The sequence below is a fragment of the Camelus dromedarius genome, chromosome 5 (assembly GCF_036321535.1).
Source record: "Camelus dromedarius isolate mCamDro1 chromosome 5, mCamDro1.pat, whole genome shotgun sequence".
Lineage (NCBI taxonomy): Eukaryota > Metazoa > Chordata > Mammalia > Artiodactyla > Camelidae > Camelus > Camelus dromedarius.
In genome coordinates this window covers 84,546,414-84,566,785 of record NC_087440.1, presented here as the reverse complement: position 1 = coordinate 84,566,785, position 20,372 = coordinate 84,546,414, and the positions used below count along the sequence as shown (strand labels likewise).

Genomic DNA, 20,372 nt, shown 5'->3' with positions numbered 1-20,372 from the left:
TGATCGTAGCACCTTTGTATAATGGGCAAGTTGTCCCTAGTCCCTTTGTGGGATTTAATGCATCCTGGGCTTTGGCCTCCCGCACTCGACTCTGAGCTGCTCTGCCTGGGACTGGACAGAGAAGCCCTGCCCCACCACGCCTTCCACTCATCAAGGGAGTCCTGTTTGAAAAGAGGGCTGCACCATCTTTCCAGTTAGGCAAGGGACGGTCTCCAGTAGCTTTTGAGAAAAACCGCTATTGTTGGGCCTCCCTGCTCCCTGCCCCTCTGGGAAAGATGACGATGTCCTGCCTGGTGGGTCAGGGAGGAACGTCCGTTAGTTTCTGTCTCCTTCCTCCACCAAAGAAACACAAGACAATATGAGCAGTGCCTACTCCCAGCTCCCGTTTCTGTGTCACCCTTGCCAGCAATCAGAGAAGGCCAAAGGCCACTGCTTCCTGGAAGAGACATTGGCCTGCCCCCTGCCCCTCCAGAGAGTGAATGGGCTCCTTGTTCTCAGATTTAGAATGAACTGGACCGTGGGTGGCAAAGGCGCATTGTCCCCTGCCTTGGCAGAGAGAATTATGGATGCTTTGGAAAAGAATGCCTTCGCCTCTTCTTGGACACTGTTACAGGCAGTTCCGCTGCGCAGCCTCTCAGTGGCTGGGGGTCATCGTGGAGGCGACTGGCTCGGAATCTTAGGTTCCAGCTGGAAGGCCATCAGGCCTAACTCCTTCGGCCGGCTGGGGCCGCGCTCTGGGAGGCGAGTCAGGGCCGTGCTGTCAGCCGTGCCCACGCCAGAGGCATGCGTCTCTGCGCCGAGTGTGGGAGCCAGGGAAGAGCGCTGGAGGCCTTCCAGTACCCTGGTTTTCAACCCAGAGATTGTGTTCCGCAGAGAACATGTGGCCATCACAGCTGGGAGAGGGGTGCTACTGGCATCTAGTGGCTAGAGGCCAGCATCCAGGGTGCCCAGAACACAGGACAGCCCCAGAGCAAAGAAGGAGCCGGCCCAGCAGGTCAGCAGTGTTGAGGCAGAGGGACCCTGCTCTAGGCCAAGGTCACCACTCCGGTCTGGCAGATGGGAAGTGTGAAGTCCAGACTGATCACGACTTTCAAAAGTTCCAGGGGTTTCTAGGCAACGCCACCAGGTTGTGTGGCCTTGAAATTTCAAATGAGTTGCTGGTCCAGAAAGAGAACAGAGTTTGCAGGCAGGAGCCGGTTGCCAAGATGAGACCTTCCACCCAATGTCAGCATGCCCCATCCTTCAGACAGACCAGCGTCACAGAAGTAGTGCACAGATAGTGTGGTGGTGGGGTTCTCGCGGGCCTTGGGCCCGGCCCCATTTCCCTGCAGTGAAACACTGCACAGTTGTTCATCACGGAGAACAGAGCCACTGGGCAGCCTTCTGCTTTAGTATCTCAAAGACATAGTGGCCACTATTTAGGTGACAAGTGTTCCACTCACGGGGCCACGAGGCTGTGAAGAGTGTGCCTGTCAGGTGTGGTGGTGGGATATGCCCCGGCACAGTTATGGCTCACCAGAGAGCTGGATTGTGGGGCCTCCCCTGCCCTCCTTGTCCTGGAACGTCCCAGCAGCGGCTACAGAAGCATTACAGCTCAGAAGCTCCGACTCTTGTCGCTTTACCAGGAGCTCTGTGGCTTTACCTCTTTGGTCCTTAGGAATCATTAGTTGCCTGACCTATGAAATGCTGCTCATAATTCCTGCCTTGGCCTATTTGTATGGGAGGGGACATGAGAATAAAATAAAAGAATCTAAATAAAAAGGTGTTTTGAAAATAGCACTGTCAGTATATATGTGGCTATCTTATTTTGCTTTCCATGAGGTATGAAAACTACTCTTGGCTGCCTTTTCGGAAAGCGAACCAGAGCACCTCACCTCTCATCACCCTGGACCAGAGCCACCCAATAAACTTTTTGCGATGATGTAAATGATCTGTATCTGCGCTGTCTAATCTGGCAGCCATTAGCCATTAGTGTGTGGCTGTTAAGCACTTAAAATATGGCTAGCACAGGTGAGGAACTGAATTTTAAATTTAGTCTAATTATATTAAATTTAGGTAGTCACATGTGGCTAGTGGCTACTGTATCAGAGCACAACCACGGGCCATCGGTATGGGTTTCCTTTCTCCTTAATACTCTGTTTTTGTTCCAGAGTCACACATTGCAGGTTTCTTCCTTTTTTAGCAAAGACCAACTGAGCAGCATTGATCTTTCTCAGCTGTGTCTCTTTGTAGTCACAACCCAGACAAAAACCAACCTTAGCTTAACCTGATGAGGACCTTTTAACAGGACTTAGGCTTAGTCCAGAGAACTAGAACTTTCTCCCTTCTGGGGAGGAATCATCTAGAACAGAGTGAGCTCACATGAATCTCGCTGGGATGTAATTTCATCTATTGGAAGCGGTGGAAGGCAGGCCGGGATCTTTCAGCACCTCGGAGACCTCATGTCGGAGGTTCCTGATGTGGCCCCTGCCCTCAGGCTGGAGACAAGGGTTCTTAAGGGAGGGGTTCCCAGGGGAGACAGGAAGGTACCAGAGGAGATGGGAGAGGGGGAGAAAGCCAAGCAAGAGTCCAGAGGCCTGAGCCTGATCCCGCAGGGGGCTCTGCAGGGTTATGATGCTTTCCCATTGTCCCTTACGAGGTCCAAACTCGTTCTGCTCGCCGCACAACAGGCCAATAAATTGGGAAATGAAGTGTTGGGGCAAGGAATAGCAACTTTATTCAGAAAGCTGGCAGACTGAGAAGATGGGAGACTAATGTCCTGGAGAACCATCTTCCCCCAGTCAGAATTCAGGCTCCTTTTATACTAACAAGGGGAAGGGGTGTGGTTGGTTGTTGCAGACTTTTTGGTGTCTGAATCCTTGGTTCTTGCAGCTGTCCTCGTGGGTCAGGTCATGGTGTCCCTGTAAACTTCCAACAAGACAAATGTTCTTTTCTATTCTGCAACGTTTTCTTTTCATATGAATGGGAAAGTGTTAATACCTGTAGAGGTCAGAGCCTTGAGAATAGGCTCTTCCGTCTATTTCAGACTCTAGGCAACATTCTTTTACAAAAGATGCAGAACCAGCCCCGGAAACAAAGCACAGAAACAGATCTAATATGGAGTCAGATTTGTGCTTTTCTATTACATCCCCAGCTGGTGGCAGGGGTGGACTGTCCCACTCGACACCTGTCCCTGGTTGAGGACTCTGGGCTATGGGAGAGTAAACTCCCGGGCTCTCCGACTGTGTTCAGCACTCCAGCAGCCCTAGGGCAGTCTTCCAAGGAAGGGCTATAGGTGCCGAGGGAAGTCAGTGTAGTTGCTTGTCCCCTGCACCCCCGCGCAGGTGAGAAGCAGCTTCTGCCTTATATCACACTGAAGCACTTAAAATACGGCTAGTACAAGTCTTCAGGGCCAAGACTGGGCCAGGTGGCTGCAGCAGCTGACGTCTGCATGCCCAGCAAACAAAAAGACCCCAAGATGTGCCCAGAGGGGCCAGTGGGAGGGAGGAGGGGCCAGCGGCTCTTGTGTGCTTAAAACCGTCAGATGAGAAATGGAACAGAGCTGCCTGTGCCACTGCGAAGCCGAGGCTCAGCCTTTCATCAGATTGGGAGCCAGAAGGAGCCTGACACCAACGTGGTAAGCTGTCCCAGCCTTAGGCACCAGCCTGTGCCACTAAAGGACAGTTAGTGTAGGCAGCTCCTGGAGATGTCAGTGCTAAACCTGCCCCAATCCCTCAGCTCACAATCCCTAGACCTGCTTTTGGAGAACCGCCAAACATGTTATGGTAGTTGCCCTGCCTCCCCCCCTTTCTTTGCCTCTGCAGCAGGGCCCTGGACGATACTTGGCAAATTACCATCTATCCTCCCCACCAAGCTTCCAGGGAACGTCGACACCCCAGCAGCTGGTCCCTTAGCAGGTGTGGTGTGGCCAAGCCAAGACTGCCCCTGTTAAAACTCCCAGACAGAACACAGCCCCCATGTCACAAGTCTAGACACCTCCCACCAGGACATTGGTGTGACATTTGGAACAAAGGGCTTTTCTAAAAACTAAAATGGAAGGAGTGGAATGTTTACTGGTAAAATGCAAATTTAGGGTGTAATTTCAGGGGACTCTCAGATCAGTTTTCTAAGCTTATGTAAGAATCTCAGATGGAGACCCCTCGAAGTCAGGGAGGGTAGACACGCTTTTTCTGTAAAGAGCCAGAGAATCACTAGCGCAGGCCATGCAGTCCCTGTTGCAGCTACTCAACTCTGCTGACACAGCAAGTAAGCAGCCATGAAAAGATGTAAACAAATAGGTGTGTGTGTGTTTCAATAAAGCTTTATTTACAGAAACAGGAGGTGGGCCGGATTTGGCCTTGGGGGCCAGGGTTTGTCAACCACTGGTCTGAGTTGATCCTGAACCCCTCTTCACAATGATTGCAGCTGTTTAGACAGAGCAGAGTCTGCCTGATGGAGTCATGAGACCCCATCGTCTGAGTGCCCTCTGGAAGGGGAATAAGTGAACCAGCAGGTACTGAGTATCAGCGAGGTACCGGGGCTCTGCTGCACAGTTAACATAAACCATCAGCATTTTCCTGTCCCAAAGCCATGAGCTTCTCACAGAGATGAGCTCATTGTTCTCAGTCAACCTATGTTGGCTCTTTGTGTTCAGGGAATTCTTATATTTTGTTCTGTAGTCTTCTGCTGTTTGTACCTAAGGCACACACATAGTTAAGTACCCCGGGGAGGCAGGAATCACAGTATGCCTTTAGCTGGTGATTACCGAATTAGGGTCTGTTCTCCAGCAGACTGTGTCACAAGGGCAGGGTCCCTTGTCTGTTTTAACCCACCTTCGTGTTCCCGGCGCCAAGCACACTGCAGGGCCGTAGGAGACTCTTAGCAGATAGGTGTTGAGCGGGTGAGTGGATCTGCACTCAAAGGCTGAGGAGTCAAGGCAAGGAGGTGGGCTCAAGGAGCCCCCAGCACTTCCCTCCTGTGGCAGCGTCTCCTCCCTTCTGGACAGCACTGTCCCGTTCTCAAGCTGGTGAACGCAGCCCTTCTGGGCAGCTGCGCATCTGCGGTCCTGGCTGGGAACTGAAAGCAGATCTGGGGGTGGGGGGAGGTCCCCAGGGCAGGGCACAGAGAAAGGGTGGCCTGCAGCTCCTAAAAGAGCAGTGCTGCTGAGCACAAGTCCTGGCCTTGAGGAGCCTCACAGAGAGGACTGTTTGGATGAAGAACAAGGGGGACGTGTTCTGCAGTCGCCACCAGAAGCATAATTAATTGCACCAGGCAGCGGCCTGCTGTTCTCGGCTCCCACCCCAGCCTCCACCCAGACCTCTTCCTGGCATAGGGAAGAGCTTCGGCTGCCCCCACCATACAGACTCAAACCCAATTCATGATTTTCCTTTCCTAATTAGGCATGGGAATGCTAGAGACAATTATTAATAATGTATTGGGCTTTTTAAAGCTACCCCCTCAGGAGCTGAGGCTGAGAACTGTGTCCTTTGTGATACACAGCCACACTGCCACCACGTTGGGCTCCATGCCCGGGATGTCGGGCAGAAATAAATAAATCAGAGGAGTGAGTGTTCCGTGGAGCTCAGGCACCCGGCTGGGACTCACAGATGGAAGGGCCTGGAGCCCCTCACCAGGGCGTTAGCAGGGAGGTCCCAGCACCAGCAGAAGCAGAGGCTTGAGGCGCCAGCCGCCCATTCCCCATTCCTTCCCTTGCTAGCCTAGGCCAGTCCAGATATGAGATTCCCATAGGGCTGTCTCCTTTCCCCACCCTGCAGGGCTCAGCCAGAATGTCACCTCCTCAGAGAGGCTTCCCCAAAGCCCAAGGTGACACCGATTTCCCCTTTCCGTACATGGCATTGTTCACTCTGGATTTGCTTGCTCACTTGTTTTTGGTCTGTGTAGGGGTTACAGGTGGCCCTGGAGCCAGATATCCAGGTTCAAATCCCAGCTCCACAGCCCACCCAAGTGATTTTGGGTGCCTTCCCGTGACGTCCGTGTGCCTCAGTCTCTGCCTCTGGTCCAGCACTGTCTTCACTCCCAGGTGCACCTCAGCCCCCTCACCCTGCCCTCCCCTCACCACACCCGCTGAGCAAAGTTAGCTGCCCCATGGCGGCTGAAGGCGGCTGGGCAGAATGGCCAGCCTTGAACTAGACTTTATTCCACTTCACTAGCCCTTCAGATTCCTCCCTTTCCCAGTCCAGTCACTCACCTGCCCTCCTAGAAAAGCAGCTCACACCTTTTCTGCTCCTCTCGGACGCCCCCCGCCACTCTCACCTGCTGACCTGGCTCCCTCTTCGCTGAAACACTTGGCACCATCCGAAGGCGGCTTCCACTGACCCCCACCTGTCGCCCGCCCACATCCCTCCCCCACCTTCCCCCTCCCCCACCCGACAGCGCAGCTCTCCCCACCTGTGCCCGAGCCGCCCCCTCTCCACCAGCACACAGCCATCTCCCATCTTAGAATCCTCCTCTCGTTTTGTCCGCCCCTTGGCCACATCATACTGGCCACATTGGCCTGCTTGCTCCTCCTCGGGCACGCCAGGCCTGCCCTGAACTCAGGGCCCGGGAGCTGACCCTGGCTGCCCCATTTCACATTGCTATCCACCCATCCTGTGCCCCGGCACCCTTAGCACCCCCCAAAGCTGCTCTGTAGGGGGGTGGGGAGAAGGACCTGGCATGTCCACCAGGAAGAGCGGCCTGCCTGTTTCCATGCCTCTCCTTTAACAGCCAGGAAGTGCCCAGCAGCCAGTCGCCTCCTGTCATTGGCCAGAGCGGCATGACGTGCCCACATCTGACCCAATGGGAGGCAGAAGGGCTGGAACAACCAGGCCTGGCTGAGACCACCGAAAACCCTCCTCCTGGGCTGGACCCGCCTCCCCAAAGCCTGGGCCCTGTGTGGGTGGGGACACAGGAGGAGAACTGGGGCTCTGCTAGGGAGAAGGGGAAGGATGCGGTGGGCAGTCTGGGGTCTCTGCTGCCAACTCTGATCGTGTGTCTCATTAATCCTCGCACCAGGAGGTGCTGTTGCTTCCCCTCAAGTTTTAGCTGGAGAAACTGAGATTAAATCTAAAAGATGTAATGATTTTCCCCGGGTCAGAACCTGGAATTTAACCCCAAATCCTTCCAGGCCCTTTGAAAAGCCAATGCAGATAGCCACTGTGCTGAACTGGGGAATGTCTCCCCGGGAGGAGGGGCCAGGTGACAGTGATAACCAGGCAAGACTTCCCTGGAGTCAGGGAGAGGCAGGTGGAGAGGAGGTCAGAGGGTGCAGCTACACGGGCAGCTGATGGCCTGGCTGTGGAGCAGAGGGAGTGCTGATCACCAGGCTGGGACCTGAGCCTGGGAGGAGGGCACTGCTCCTGTGAGGAAGGCAGGGCAGGGAGGGGGTCACTCACTGATGGACACTCCCAGCACAGAAGGTGGGGATTTGGGAGGTGCTGTACCCACGTGGCAGTGGTTGAGAAGAAGCTGAAGTCAGAGAGGATGTTTCGGGGGCCACTGGTACAGCAGTTGGGGCAGGACCAGGGGCCCTGGGCAGCCCTCCCTGTGAAGCCCAGCGAGGTGTCCAGCCTGGCCAGCCCTTGTGGTTCCAGCCCCTCTGGAGTTCTGGGGGCACACGGAGGTCTGTCCTCGGGCAGAACCCCTCTCTGGAGGCTGGCAGAGTCCTCCCACACTTCCACAGACCGATAGTCTCTGTCCGCAGTGAATGGAAGTCAGGAATCCTCAGCTGCAGAGCCCACTGTAGCCCGGCCGGCAGGAGCAGGAGGGGGCTTCGGGGCTGGGTTGGGGAGGCAGTGGAGACCCACAGTAGGACAGCAGGAGAGGTGCTGGGTGAGAGATTGGTCACCCTCCAAGCAGACCAAGCACAGCACTGCTTCCCCACAACTCAAAGGAGACTTCTCCTTTCTCTCTAGAAATGAGGACTGATTTCAGAGCTTTGTGTAAATGGCCAAGGTCGGATCTTGTATTTGTGGTTTAAAGTCTGGCCACATATGCTGGCACCTTCGGGCGGGAGATGTTTGCGCACCCCATCCCCGAGCTGGCCCACGCGGGAGGGTGGACACCCCTGGCACAGGCCTCCCCGTGGATGCCCTGAGCCCATGAATGGAGAGCAGCCTGAGGTAGTCCCTTGTGTTCTGGAGACAATGGGCTCTGTGTGGGGGCAGGGCGTGAGAGGGAGGGGCCGTGGCCCAGCCCCCAGCCCCTTCCTCCTTGGTGGACTTGGGGTCTGTATCAAGCATCCCAACACAGGTGAAGTTGGGGACACTGAGGCAGTGAAGGGGAAGGGCCATCAGCCCATGAAGGAACTTCTGAGAACCCACGTCCTTTGCGGTCCTTGAGGGAAGCACAGAAAACGGGGCTGGGGGACCTGGGGCCCAGGTCTGCCCAACCCCTCCTCCCCGCCTCCAGCTCCTCCTTCATCCAAAGGGTCTAGGAACCTCAAACGGATTCTGCCACCACACAGCAGCTCCTTTGATAAAGCAAAACAGAGCCCATGTCGTTCTAAATTGCTCTCTGGTTGCCAGTCCCATACTCTTTACAGGCATCAGGAGTGTTTGTTGAATAGAACAGACAAAGCCTCATTGAGTCCTAGGAGAGAGGGTGTTGTGACCCCTGAGATATCATGACAGCTCCTGCCTTTGTTGTGTTTGCAGAATTGTGGCTGAGAGCAGGGGGGCGGGGTGACAGAGGAGACAGCTCTCCGATAAGCTCAGGTCCCGGACTTAACACTCTGGTAGCCTCTGTCTCCTCCGTCTGATCACTGCCTCTCTCAAGACATCACCCTCCCTCTTGAACCTTGGCGCCGAGTGGCTGCCTTTCCCTGGCCACAAATGACGTTCACCTTGCACAAGAGCAATTGGTGTGTCTCTTCTCCTCTTGGAGCCTGCTGGCTCCTTGAGCGAGGTGATCACATCTTGGGCAGCTGGCACCAGACCCAGGAAGGGTGCAGTCTACATCTGATTCATCTGTGTCCTCCCAGCTCCCGGCATAATGACAGGCCCAGAGGTGCTTAGTAAATGTTTGGTGGATGAGTGAGTGAGTGAGAGAATGAGAACCTTCACGATTCTCTCTTCTCAAATATGAACCACCAGTCTGCCCACATGGAAAACGGTCTTATCACATCTAGAAAGCAGTGCTGGCCTCGCCCAGCGGGAAGGAAGTTCAGGCAGAGGCAGATCTGGCCTGCAGCCCCAAAATCAGGGTCCTGACCCTGGGATCTGGCGAAGCTGCTTCTTGTTCCTGAGCCTCAGTATTTATTCTCTTTCCTGACATGACACCTCCCTGGCTTCCTCCAGCTCCAACATCCCCTGATCTTTTCTAATGTAAAAAGAATGAGTCAAGCAAGGATAAATAAGGCTGCATTCTTCAAACACAATAGCCATTTTCTTGGCAAAATCCGAGATTTATGCCTTGGGCTGTTTCACAAAAATGCCTCCTTCTTTTCCTATGTGGTAGCGTTTTTCTGCCTGGGGTGGTTTCCTCACACACAGGTGGGGAGCAGTACACAGCTGAATATCAGAGGGGACCCTCTGCAGAAGGACCCTCTCAAACTGATATCCCTGCTTTCAGGATCAGTTGTGTTTGGGGAAAAAAAAGTCAGCAAGAAGGAAATCCCCACCTCATTAACAGCGATTGTAAAGCAAAGACCATCAGGGGAGGCTCTGAAATCTAGCGTCAAATTCTGAGTGAGGTTTACCATGGAGCCTGCGGTTTCAGGTTGATGGAATTTCTCAACAGGGGCCCTGGTGGCATTTTAGGGGGACAGTTCTACCTTGTGTGGGAATATCCAGGTGGTTGTTGTTAACATTCATAGCTTGTGGCAAAGTCAGATTTCCAAGTGCCCCCTGGAGATGTGCAGGCCTTGGCTGAGACCACACACCGGCACATGAGTGCCCCGGCCATGGCCATCGGAGTCTTCGGATAACCTGTGGGCCACTGGTGTGAGGGTCCCCAGGGGCTACAGGCTTGGCCCTGGGGACTTGCCCACAGGTGTGACAGCCCAAGGGAGAAGTGACAAAAACCAAAATCACTTCCCTTTGCAGTGAAAATGCAAAATTCTGTCAGGGTCCTGTGTGTCTGGTTGCCCTCCCGACTCTCCCACAGTGACAACTGCTGCAGGTAAGATGTGTGCCTAAGTCACCCTGGGGGGACTCAGTCGAGCCAGGGACATACCAAGATGAACAGCTTGGGGGAAGGATCTTGTGTTTGTTATTTCTTAGAAAAAGCACCTAAGAAGTTCATCATGGGGAAAATGAGAATCCTTTCAAATGGCCTTTCCCTTATTTTAGAGTATACACTCTAAATTCTATATTCTGAATTCTATATTCTCTGTCTTTCCAGTGTTGGCATTTCTAAAGGCCTCTTCTCATCCTGGCTGAGAACAGCCATGTGGCTCGGTGACATCCTTGTCCCAACCATTTCTAAGGGAGCATTCTAATCTGCTTGGTCTCTGTGAGGATCTGAGCTCCACCTCTGGGGACCTTGCACCTGTGAAGGGGGCTTTAGTACCTCTTCCCTGGGAAGCACATGAAGGCTTCCTGGCTCTCCTAATCCAGCTGCTACAATGCCACAATCTGACAACAGTTCAGTAACGGGTAACTCCCTTCTCTCCATCTCTCCTTCTTCCGAACAGGAGTACAAGCCCTTGGGGAAAACAGTATGGCAACTGCTTATAAAGTTAATCATACACACACCATAGGACCCAGCGGTCCCACTCTTACTGTTTATCCAACAGAAAGATGACGGAATGTCTATACCAAGACAGCATGCCTATACCATGTTCACAAATGTTTACAGCAGCTTTGTTCACTAAAGTCAAAACCTGGAAACAGCCTAGGTGTCCATCAACAGGTGAACAGGATAAACTGTGGTATACACATTCAACGAATACTACTCTTATAAAAAGGAAGGAACTACTGAAATATACAGCAATGTGGGTGAATCTCAAAAACACTGCTAAATAAAAGAAGCAAAAAAAAAATCCACACTGCATGATTCCATTCATGTGAATTTCAAAAACCAGAAAAACTCTAATCTGTGACTTTAGAAAGCAGAATAGTGGTTGCCTCCAGGGTGGAGAATGACTAGAAGGAGGCACAGGGAAGCTTTCTGGGGTGGTGGAAATATTCTGTCATGATAAAGGTGTGGCTTACCCTAGTGTCACAGCTGATCCGATGGTACACTTCAGATGGGTGCATTTCATTACATGGAAATTATACCTTGATGGTTATAGCAACAGCATCATCAGTAATAGTAATACAGTAATGAAGCCATCCATGGTATCCTTTGGGAAATCATTCGCTTCTTCCCATGTGCTGTTGCACCCCTCAGGGTGCCTACTATTATGTCTGGGGCATAGTTTTGATTCTTTCAGAAGTCTTAAAGAGCTGCTCAAAACTAGTAATGTCAGTGTCTGCCCATCCGTCCATCCCTTCCCTGCTCCCTCACCACCCCCTGTCTCTTTCCCTCCATCCCTCCCCCCTCCCTTTTTCTCTCTCTTTCCGTCACTCCCGTTCCTTTTGCAAGTCCAGGCGATTCTTTCCAGTTGGGTCTGGGTCTTCTAGAGTCTGGGATAAGGCTTTTCTGCTATTCTCAGAGCAGAGCGAACCAGCTTTGCTTTGAGCCTCGTCTACACCTGTGCTTCGGGTCCACCCACCCAGCCTGGGCCAAGGGGGAGGACGGATTCACCCCAAGGACCCCATGGACTGAGTAATGACAAGGGGACCCTGCTGCACCCACGTCAGATGCTTCATCAGTGACTTTTCCAAATTGTGGCCACCCGGCACACGCTGAGACCGCTGCGGGTACCCACCGCATGGGCCAAATCCAGGGTGGGAGAAAGCTTGCCTCTTGCCAGAAATTAGCTTAAGAAACTGAGGCTGACAGGCCTCCTTTTCTCTCCTCCCCCCGCCCGCCTCCAGTGTGCCCTGTGAGCCCTGCTCCCCACCCCCACCTTCAGAGGAAGCGGATTTAATGCCCCAACTGAGAGATGAGATGCTCTGTTATTTTTCATGGGAAATTAAACCTGACCCTGCTGTCAGTTAGCTCATGCCAAGGGAGGATGGATAGCGCAGGGTGGGGCGCTGAACCCTTGTGAGGAGCACGTCATCTGGCTGGGGGCCAGCCATGATGTCACCAGCCACCGGGTGGGGGTGGGGTGGGTACAGCAGGACAGATTGGAGAGCCTTCATCTGGGTGACAGATGGCAGTGAGGCCAGCCTTGGTGTCACCCACAACAGTTCACTTTTGACGCCAACCGGGACCCACACAACCAGGGGACACTCAGGCTGCTCCTGTCTCTTTCAGCTCCCAATGCTACCTCGTGTCCCACTGAGGAAAGCTGGTGGTCAGGGCTGGTGATCATCATCGCGGTATGTTGTGCCTCCCTCGTGTTCCTCACTGTGCTTGTCATCATTTGCTACAAAGCCATAAAAAGGTGAGTGCTCATCCAGTTCTGAGCCCAGAGAGCACCCCAGCTGGGCTCAGGGCTCCTCTGCCCACCCCCATTCTGGTTTCTTTTAATTATAAAAATTGTTAAGCATCTAATAAGCAGAAAGAATGTACAATGAATGCCCATCTACCTTCACCCTGATTCAACAGTTACCAAGATTTAGCTAATATTTACTCCATCTCTTTCCTTTCCCTTGTATCTTTTTCTTTGCTGAAATATTGTAAAGTTGATCTCTATGCCCTGGTCATTTTCGGGGGTTCAACAAGCATTTGAGGAGCACCAACTATAAGTCAGGCTCAATGCAGTATAAAGCTCTCCTGTAAGTCACAGGCGCCACTGTCGGGGGCTCACTCCAGGCCTGAGAGGACAGAAATAATCCTTGCGGGGTGGGTGATGGAGCCGCTGGAGGGAGGCATCATGCCGGTTTGGAGCAGGAACTGGGATTTGGAGTCAGATCTAAATTCAGACTCCAATTCAAGCTGTGTGATCAGGAGGAGATCACCTCTCTGGCCCTCAGCTTCCCCATTGGAAAAATGGGGGTAAAGAGTACGTCTTACTCGGGGGAGTGGTGAGATGCCTCCTGTGAAAGATATGCACAGTATGTAAACTCTGCAGAGCCTGATGTGCAGTACGTGCTCACCAGGTACCGCATCAGCTTTCAGTATTTCAACAGTCAAAGACAGAGGAAGAAGGCTGCCAGAGGAGGAAGTGATGTTCTCTTAGGAGAAGGAGAGGTACAGTTGCTTCACAGAAGGTTTTCTGTGAATGTGCCACCTAAGCTGGGTTTTGAAGGATGAATAGGAGTCTTCCAGCAGGGTCATAAATGATCCAAACATCAAATTATCTTTCAGTAACACTCGCTGTCATTTCTATTAACTACCATCTCACTTTGCCTTTCAAAAAATGTTATCAGGCACCATCCCCTTGTTGAGTTGGGGTCTGTGGCTCAGTGTGGTTACTTTGGAACTTGAGGAGGTTTGAGGTGTGTCCCTAAATATGGCAGAGTAGTCACAATGTGACATGCCCTGAAGTTACAACACAGCAGCTCTGGCTAGGTCCTTTGATTTCCAATTCTTAGCCTCCTCCAAAAAGTGGCCCCCACTAGCCTTGGGGGACACTGGGGGAAGATAGAATCAAATGACAAACAATAATGTTGCAAAACACCAGAGGGTAATGGGGATTGTTAATACATTTTTAAGAACGTTTTTAAAAATTCCATAAGGCCCAAAATTAGTGGATTGATATTGAGCAGTTATAACACCAAAATTATCTAACTTTACCCTTTTAATCAGTTGTTCTATGTGATTTCACTTTAATAATTCAAAAGCAGAACGAGTAAAATATCAAGTTAGAAGTCTTAAAACGTGTGCCCGGTCAGGCACAGAGGGTGAAGGACCAGGTCAGGCCAACAGCCTGGGAGTGTCCTGGGGACCCAGCAGAAGAGGCAGGAGTCCTGTTAACTCTGATGGGGATGAAACTGCGTTGATGTTGAGATCCTGCTGCAGCAGGAGGAGGACTTTCAGAAGTAGAGTAGGGGAGGCGTTCCAGGCCACGGCACCTGTGTGAGCAAAAGCAGCAGGCACCAGGAAGCCCCAGTGACGTAGGAGGTGAGGCTGGAGGGAGCCCTGCGCCTGCCCCAGGAGGCCTCTGTCCCACCAGGCTGAGCAGCTTGCCCATGACTCAGGAGGCACAGGGAGCTAGTGAAGGTTTTTGAAGAAGACTTTCAATGTGCAAAATCCACCTGGGGCACTGCCAGAGTGGGGCCTAGTCCCCTCAAGGACCCCCTTCCCCTCAGAGACAGCCTGCATCATCTTTTTAATAAGCTCAGGCTCTTCCAAAAGATGTAGAGTCACTTCTGCCTTCCTCCCTGCCCCAACATCTCCCAAAGAAATGGGCTACCTGCTCCAACAGCAGGGGGGCACGGTGGACTTACCAGAGGACAAGCTCACCTTCATATCTCTGCGCTGTGGCATGTGGGCCAGGCGTGGCGTGTGGGCCAGGTGTGGCCTGCTGGGCTTTGTTTCAGCGGGGCTGGGGGCTCCCAGGAAGGGTGTAGAGGCACCACCCTCATCTCCCCTCAGACCAACCAGAGAGGCCTCCTTTGTCTCCTTATGTGGTCTCTGGGCTCTTGGTTCCTGGGTCTGGAAGGACAGAGAACTCACCTCAGATGGCTCAGTGGACCCCTTGCTTGGTGTGAATGGGACTCCTTTCCAGGAGTGTGGGCAGGGCTCCCTCCAGGGGCGTGGGCGGGGCTCCCTCCAGAGGTGTGGGTGGGGCAGGCCCGGAGCAATAAGATTGGTGAAGCACTTCTGGACTAAAGGCCGACTAAAGGCCATGGGAGTTGTTAGCTCCCCTAGGACAGGGGAAACAGTGCCATGGAAACCTGGAGAGCCCAGAGACTCAAAAGAGGGTCCAGTCAACAGGAGCTGTGGTTGGCACTGCTGGAGATGCAGCTCCAAAACAGCAAGTTGGGGGTGAAGGCTCCCCAACCTCTCTTCAAGCTCCAGATCTCCTGAAGGGGCCTCCCATTGGCTAATCCCAAGAAACAGGGGAGCCCAGGAGATACGGGCGTAGGCGTCGGCCTCCGGGGCCCACATAGGAAATGGAGCACAGACCCTTTTCTGCCCCAGCGCTGTGATCTTCATCCTCCTCAGGGCCGAGACCCAGCCCTCGCGTCCAGAGCCTCACAGTCCGGAGAGGGCGTCTCTGGTGCACGAGGACCGATAATCAAGGACAGGAGGGGGTGCTGCTCAGGGCCAAGTGGAGGCAGAAATAGAGGCCAGCTCTCCCAGAACCCTCCTGGAAGGGAAGGTTGATCAACCCCTTGCAGGCTTTGAGGGGAAGGAGGTAGCGGAGGTTACACCCGGAGCAGCAGAGCAATGCCCCCTCGCGGCTCCCCGGGCTGACCTCCACCAGGGGCTGTAAGAGATAGTCTGGAGCAAGCAGCTGTCTGTCCGCGTTTCTCTCCAGAGTGAATGGAGAATGTCTTGCTCACAGTCAGTTCTTCTTGGTTAATAATTCATCTGAAACATGCCTTTTCTCTCAGGAAACAAAAGCACTGCATGTCGCTGTAAAACCATCAAAAGGAAAATTCAATGATAAATCCTGCTTTAAAACAAAACAAACAAACAAACAACAACAACAACAAAAAACCCTCTCACAGCCTGGAGTCCTAGGGGAGGATTTCCAAGAGATCTTGATGAATGGCCACAACACAGCCTTTTCGGAGCCAGATTGTTGAGAAGATGGTTTTAGAATCAGCTGGGGCGGGAAGGAGGTGATTCTGGAGATGCCAGCTTGGCTTGGCATGTGGGGTGCAGCCACGGGGATGGGAGGAGACTGGGGAGCAGATGTGGAAGGAGCACCCTGCAGTGCCCTCACTGGGCTTTGACCTTGATGGGAGGTGGGCTCTAACCAGCACTTTCTACACACAGACTCAGTGAATGAAACTTCATCCTGTGACTCAACAAATGTTCCCAAGGTCCTAACTTTGTGCTGGGTGATAAGGTGCTCAGGAGGCATCCAGGTTGGAGGAACTCAGATGAGGGGACCTCACCCAGACCTGGGGCCCTGAGAGGTTTCTTGGAAAGGGATAGGCATTAACCAGGGGTCAGTCAGTGGGACTAACATGTACAGTGGCCCCCAGTCCCCTGTCAATAACCCAAATTCTGGGAGGTTCCCAGCCGTGGGGAGTTCACCCAGCTTGCATTTCAGTGGCTCATTGCCCTGAGCTGGCTGTGAGTATCTTCCTTATCCACAGGCCCAGGATGGTCAGGCCCCAGAGCCCTTGGGTATTCTGGACCTCATGCTCCATTCAGGCCTGGTGGGTATTCTGTCATCAGACAGCAGGACAGCCTGGAGCTGTTAAAAGAACCCAGTCAAGACCCCCACATTCCATTCCTAGCCCCAGCCCAGCTTAGTGGGTATCACTACCCTCATCTGTAAAGTGAGGGTTCCCAAGCCTCTGTCCAGCTCCCTGAGCCTTTGTTTCCCTGCCCTGGGATGGCAGGAGGACCACTACCACCAGGTCCTTCCACCTCCCAGACCTGTAAATACCGGGCCAGGTGCTGGGGCTGTGCTTGGCTGGGCCGCTTTGGTGATGGGTGGTTCCGGCACAGCCCGGCCCTCGCTGTCCACACCCCTTGTGGGGAGAAGCGGGCTTTAATCAGACAGCCTCGCTGCGGACCAGGTATTACGATGGGAGAGGAGTATCTGAAGGGAAGATACTCTGTGAGCAGGGACAGAACCTCTTAATCTAGGGCGGATAAGGACCTCAAACAAGTCAGAGTCAGTTGAGAGGCATGGAGCTCAAGCTCCAAGCCCACCACCGGGGAGGAGGTCCAGGGGGTACCCCACAGGTCTGTGGCCCCTCAAAAGTGAGGCCAGTCTAATAGGTGGGTTTGCAGGTTCTCTGAAAGCCACACCCTTCTTGCAGAAAGAGGCCTGTGTGGCGGAGAGCCACCCCAACACCCCTCGCCCTTGAGTCACGCCTCTCCCTTGAGCTACGCCCACTCCCCGGCACAGGAAGAGCGTCCCTCCTCCTTCAGCTGCGCGTGGCATAGCCCTTCTCCCTCTGCCATTGATTTGCCATTAAGCCCCTTGACAGCCATTTCCTTCTAATTTACAGAGTATTGGCTGAAAGACCAATAAAAGGCTGCAGAACAGTTTGGCTGATCCTGCAGACCACTAATTGCAGACAGTAAGCATGCATGCTGCTCCCTGGGAGCAGCTGTGGTGTGCGCCACGTGCCTGAGTGTGCCTGGGCACGCGCATTACTGCTGGGCTCCCGTGTGCATCAGCTTTTCTTGGTTGAGTTGCTTCCAGCTGAACAGGCACTTTTGAGCTCCCAAGTCTCCTTGATAGGCGTTAGAAACAAACCATTGGCTGGCACACGCTTCTCAGTGAGTCAGTGCTGGTCCGTATGTATTTATTGAGCACCTACTGTGTGCTGGGGACTAGACTAGGCTTCCAGGATGTAGAGAGAAACAAGACTGAGTCCCTTCTCGCCCTCTTCTACTGGGGGAAGCCGATCAAACATACACACACCGGCAAATTCCTAGATGAGGTGCTTTGAAAGACTATGAGAGCTGCGAAGAGGGAAAAAGAGAACCTCAGGGTAATGAGGGAGAGGAAGAGAAGGGGGTGGGAGAGGGGTTGCATCCACCACCCAAAGAGTCAGGAGTGCTGTGCATGCCTTTGGTGGGGGCTTTATGGTGAGAAAATATGATTAGGGCTTTGAACATTCACTGCCATCTTTTATGTTAATTTTTATTTTTATTAAAGCAATACATGCACATTGCACTACGTGACTCAGCTGTGAACAATATTTACATGACCATAACAAGGTAGTTTAAAATGTAGTTTCAAAATGTCAAATGAGTCACAGCCTATTACAACCAGCAGCCCTTTGTCCCTCTTTCTCCCCAGATCTCATTCATGAGAGGCAGCCACCTTTGAGTGTTAGCGGTTTCTTCTGGTTGTTCCTCCACGTTCTAAGTGTTGTGGGTACTCTATATTTTCTTTTAACTTTGAATATTGTCAGTTGACTTTTTACTATAGAAGATACGAGGTTCAGGACCCTAACACTGCCCACATATGTACAAAATACTTCCCCTCTTCCCATCCACTTCCTGTAGGTATCTCCTAGGAGGGGATCAATGACTAGCCCGTGTCCACCTCAGTATGATAACATAAATATTGTTGACAGCTGAGTCACATAGTGTACTATGATTTGTTTCCTTTCCTGGACTTAGCAATGCCACCGCTCAGTATGGTCATATACACCCAGTGATCAATCTGTCAGTTCCATGTTTGTCTTGGAGACTCTGTCCTCCTCTCCAGGTGGATGGTAGCTCTCTGGGCATGAAGCACCACCGTCGGACTATGACTGTCTTATCTAACAGCCTTCCAAGCTCCTCCCGGGAACTTGCTGCACGCAGCTCTCTCCCTCACCTTCTCCCACTCCAGTCTTTTATTTCTTTAACTTGACTCTATCATGGAATTTTTCTAAGATCTTTCCTGAATCCTAGACTCAATAGCAAATTTGTGAAGTTAGTTTTCTTTTTAGAATTGACATTCTTTTTGGAGCTTTGGGGTGACCCAGAAAAGGGTTAGCTCTTACTGAGTGGGTAGCAAGTCCACAAGACCTGGTCCCTGGGAGCTGGGGTGCCATGGAGGAGGCAAATGAGATTCCTGTGCTGTGTGAGCCGGAACATGCCTCTGTGGTCCGAGGGGGAAACTGCGGTCACAGAGATTTCCAGCCCTCCTCTCACATTCTTTGAACACTCAGGGACCTGCTATCCCATCTTCCAGCCGAGTCCTTACCTCTCACTCAAGACCCAGCTCAACACTCCTCTGACCTAGTGTCCTGGGCGGGTGTAGAGTTTTCTTCCCCGCCAAGTGCAGAGTTGTAGCTCTCCCTGGATTTATGTTTCTGCTTTCTGCTCTAGGCCGGTTAGCGCTGGTGTTTACACGCGCTTGTGCCCGAGTGTATGAGTGGCTGTCCACACACGCACACCACATGCACACTAGAGGGGAGGGAGCAGTCACCTCGTCTTACTCATCTCTCTCCCGTGGCCCCTGGCATCTAGTAACTCTTCCATGACTTTCTGTGGCTTCAGTGGAGGCTTGTTTGTGTAGACTTGCCAGATTCTACCTTTGATATTAACAGACTCCATTTAGGATTCCAGTAAATTCAGTTGTTTTTTTCCTCTCCCTTTGGATGGGCGAATTAGATTCTGCATTTAGAGTGAATAATGTGCACACAATTTTAATGCCTGGCCCCACCCCTTCACCAGTGTGGGTTTCCTGACCCTCCACCATCTCTGTACCCCTCCCTCCAAGCCCCTCTTCTTCAGCCTCTTCCTGATACACAAGTTCCAGTGCACGTACTCTGACTCAGCAGCCCCCTCTCCAGGCCCGAGTGGCCCGACCCCGTCCCACCCACGTGTGACACACTCCCAGGCTGTGACTTCTTCAGAGGTGGCCCCCCACGATCTGCTGGCTCCCCTTCCTCTCAACAGGACATACCCAGCAGCCCAGCCTTCTCTTCCCTTGGCCTCTGCTGGGCTGCTGAGTCACAGTCAGGGTCAGGGTGGGAGCAGGAAGAAGACAGCTGGGCTGGGACAGGAGTGGAGCCTCTTCATCCAGCCTCAGCTCACCATGAACTTCCAGGAGCAAGAAATTCAGCTTGGATGCATCTTGGATCCCTGGATCTTGAGACTGGGGTTATTTTATGCGCCAACACCTCTTGGGCCAGGTGGGGGCCTAATGCAGTGATTGAATGCTGGAGACCCAGCCTTTCCTATACATCACTTGTATAGCAATGTCAGCCCCGACAGGCCCCCAAATTCAACCTCTCTAGCTGGAAATCAAGACCACCATATCTGGCTGTACTGTGAATTAACTCAGAGTTAGTACGCTCTGAGGAGGGACCCTTTTGGAGCACAGATACACGGGCTTGGCTGTTCAGAGACCCTCATACTTCCTTCGGTACCTGGGCTGGATTCAGGAAGCTGGTTTCTGTATTTTGCTCCAGATCCAAAACTCAGTCTTCTACCTCCTGGGCCAGCGCTCTTTTGGCTGGGCCACACTGCCATCCTCCTGGCTGTCTAGGGTTTGGTTTAGCCCAGTGGTGGAATCAATACACAGGTGTCTTCTGAGTCCCAGATGCCACAGTATCTTTCATTATTTTCATCATGACACACTCCTCCCTACAAGAAGAGACTGGGCTTAGAAGGGGCTGGGGCATGGGGTGGCCTGACCTGCCTTGGGCTGAGATATTTATTGGGGTTTATTTGTGTTCCTCCCCCTCCAAGGGGCCCATATGCTGTGGTGGATGATGACATCCCGTCCTGGCAGTAGGAGGCAGGTGACAGGGACGGATTGTTCTGTCTGTCCAGTGGCCTCGGTGCAGTGGGGCTGTGGAGCCCATGCAGGCAGA

General features: G+C 52.8%; 1 protein-coding gene across 3 annotated transcripts in view; it reads left to right on the top strand.

Annotated features, from left to right (window-relative positions):
• The window catches only part of PRIMA1 (proline rich membrane anchor 1), a 59,289-nt gene that overhangs the window by 31,307 nt on the left and 7,610 nt on the right, over positions 1-20,372 (top strand). For all 3 annotated transcript variants that reach the window (XM_031454235.2, XM_031454234.2, XM_064486220.1), the window contains exon 4: positions 12,286-12,415. In XM_031454235.2, the coding sequence (XP_031310095.2) occupies positions 12,286-12,415 (130 nt within the window). The remainder of the gene's footprint in view (positions 1-12,285; positions 12,416-20,372) is intronic.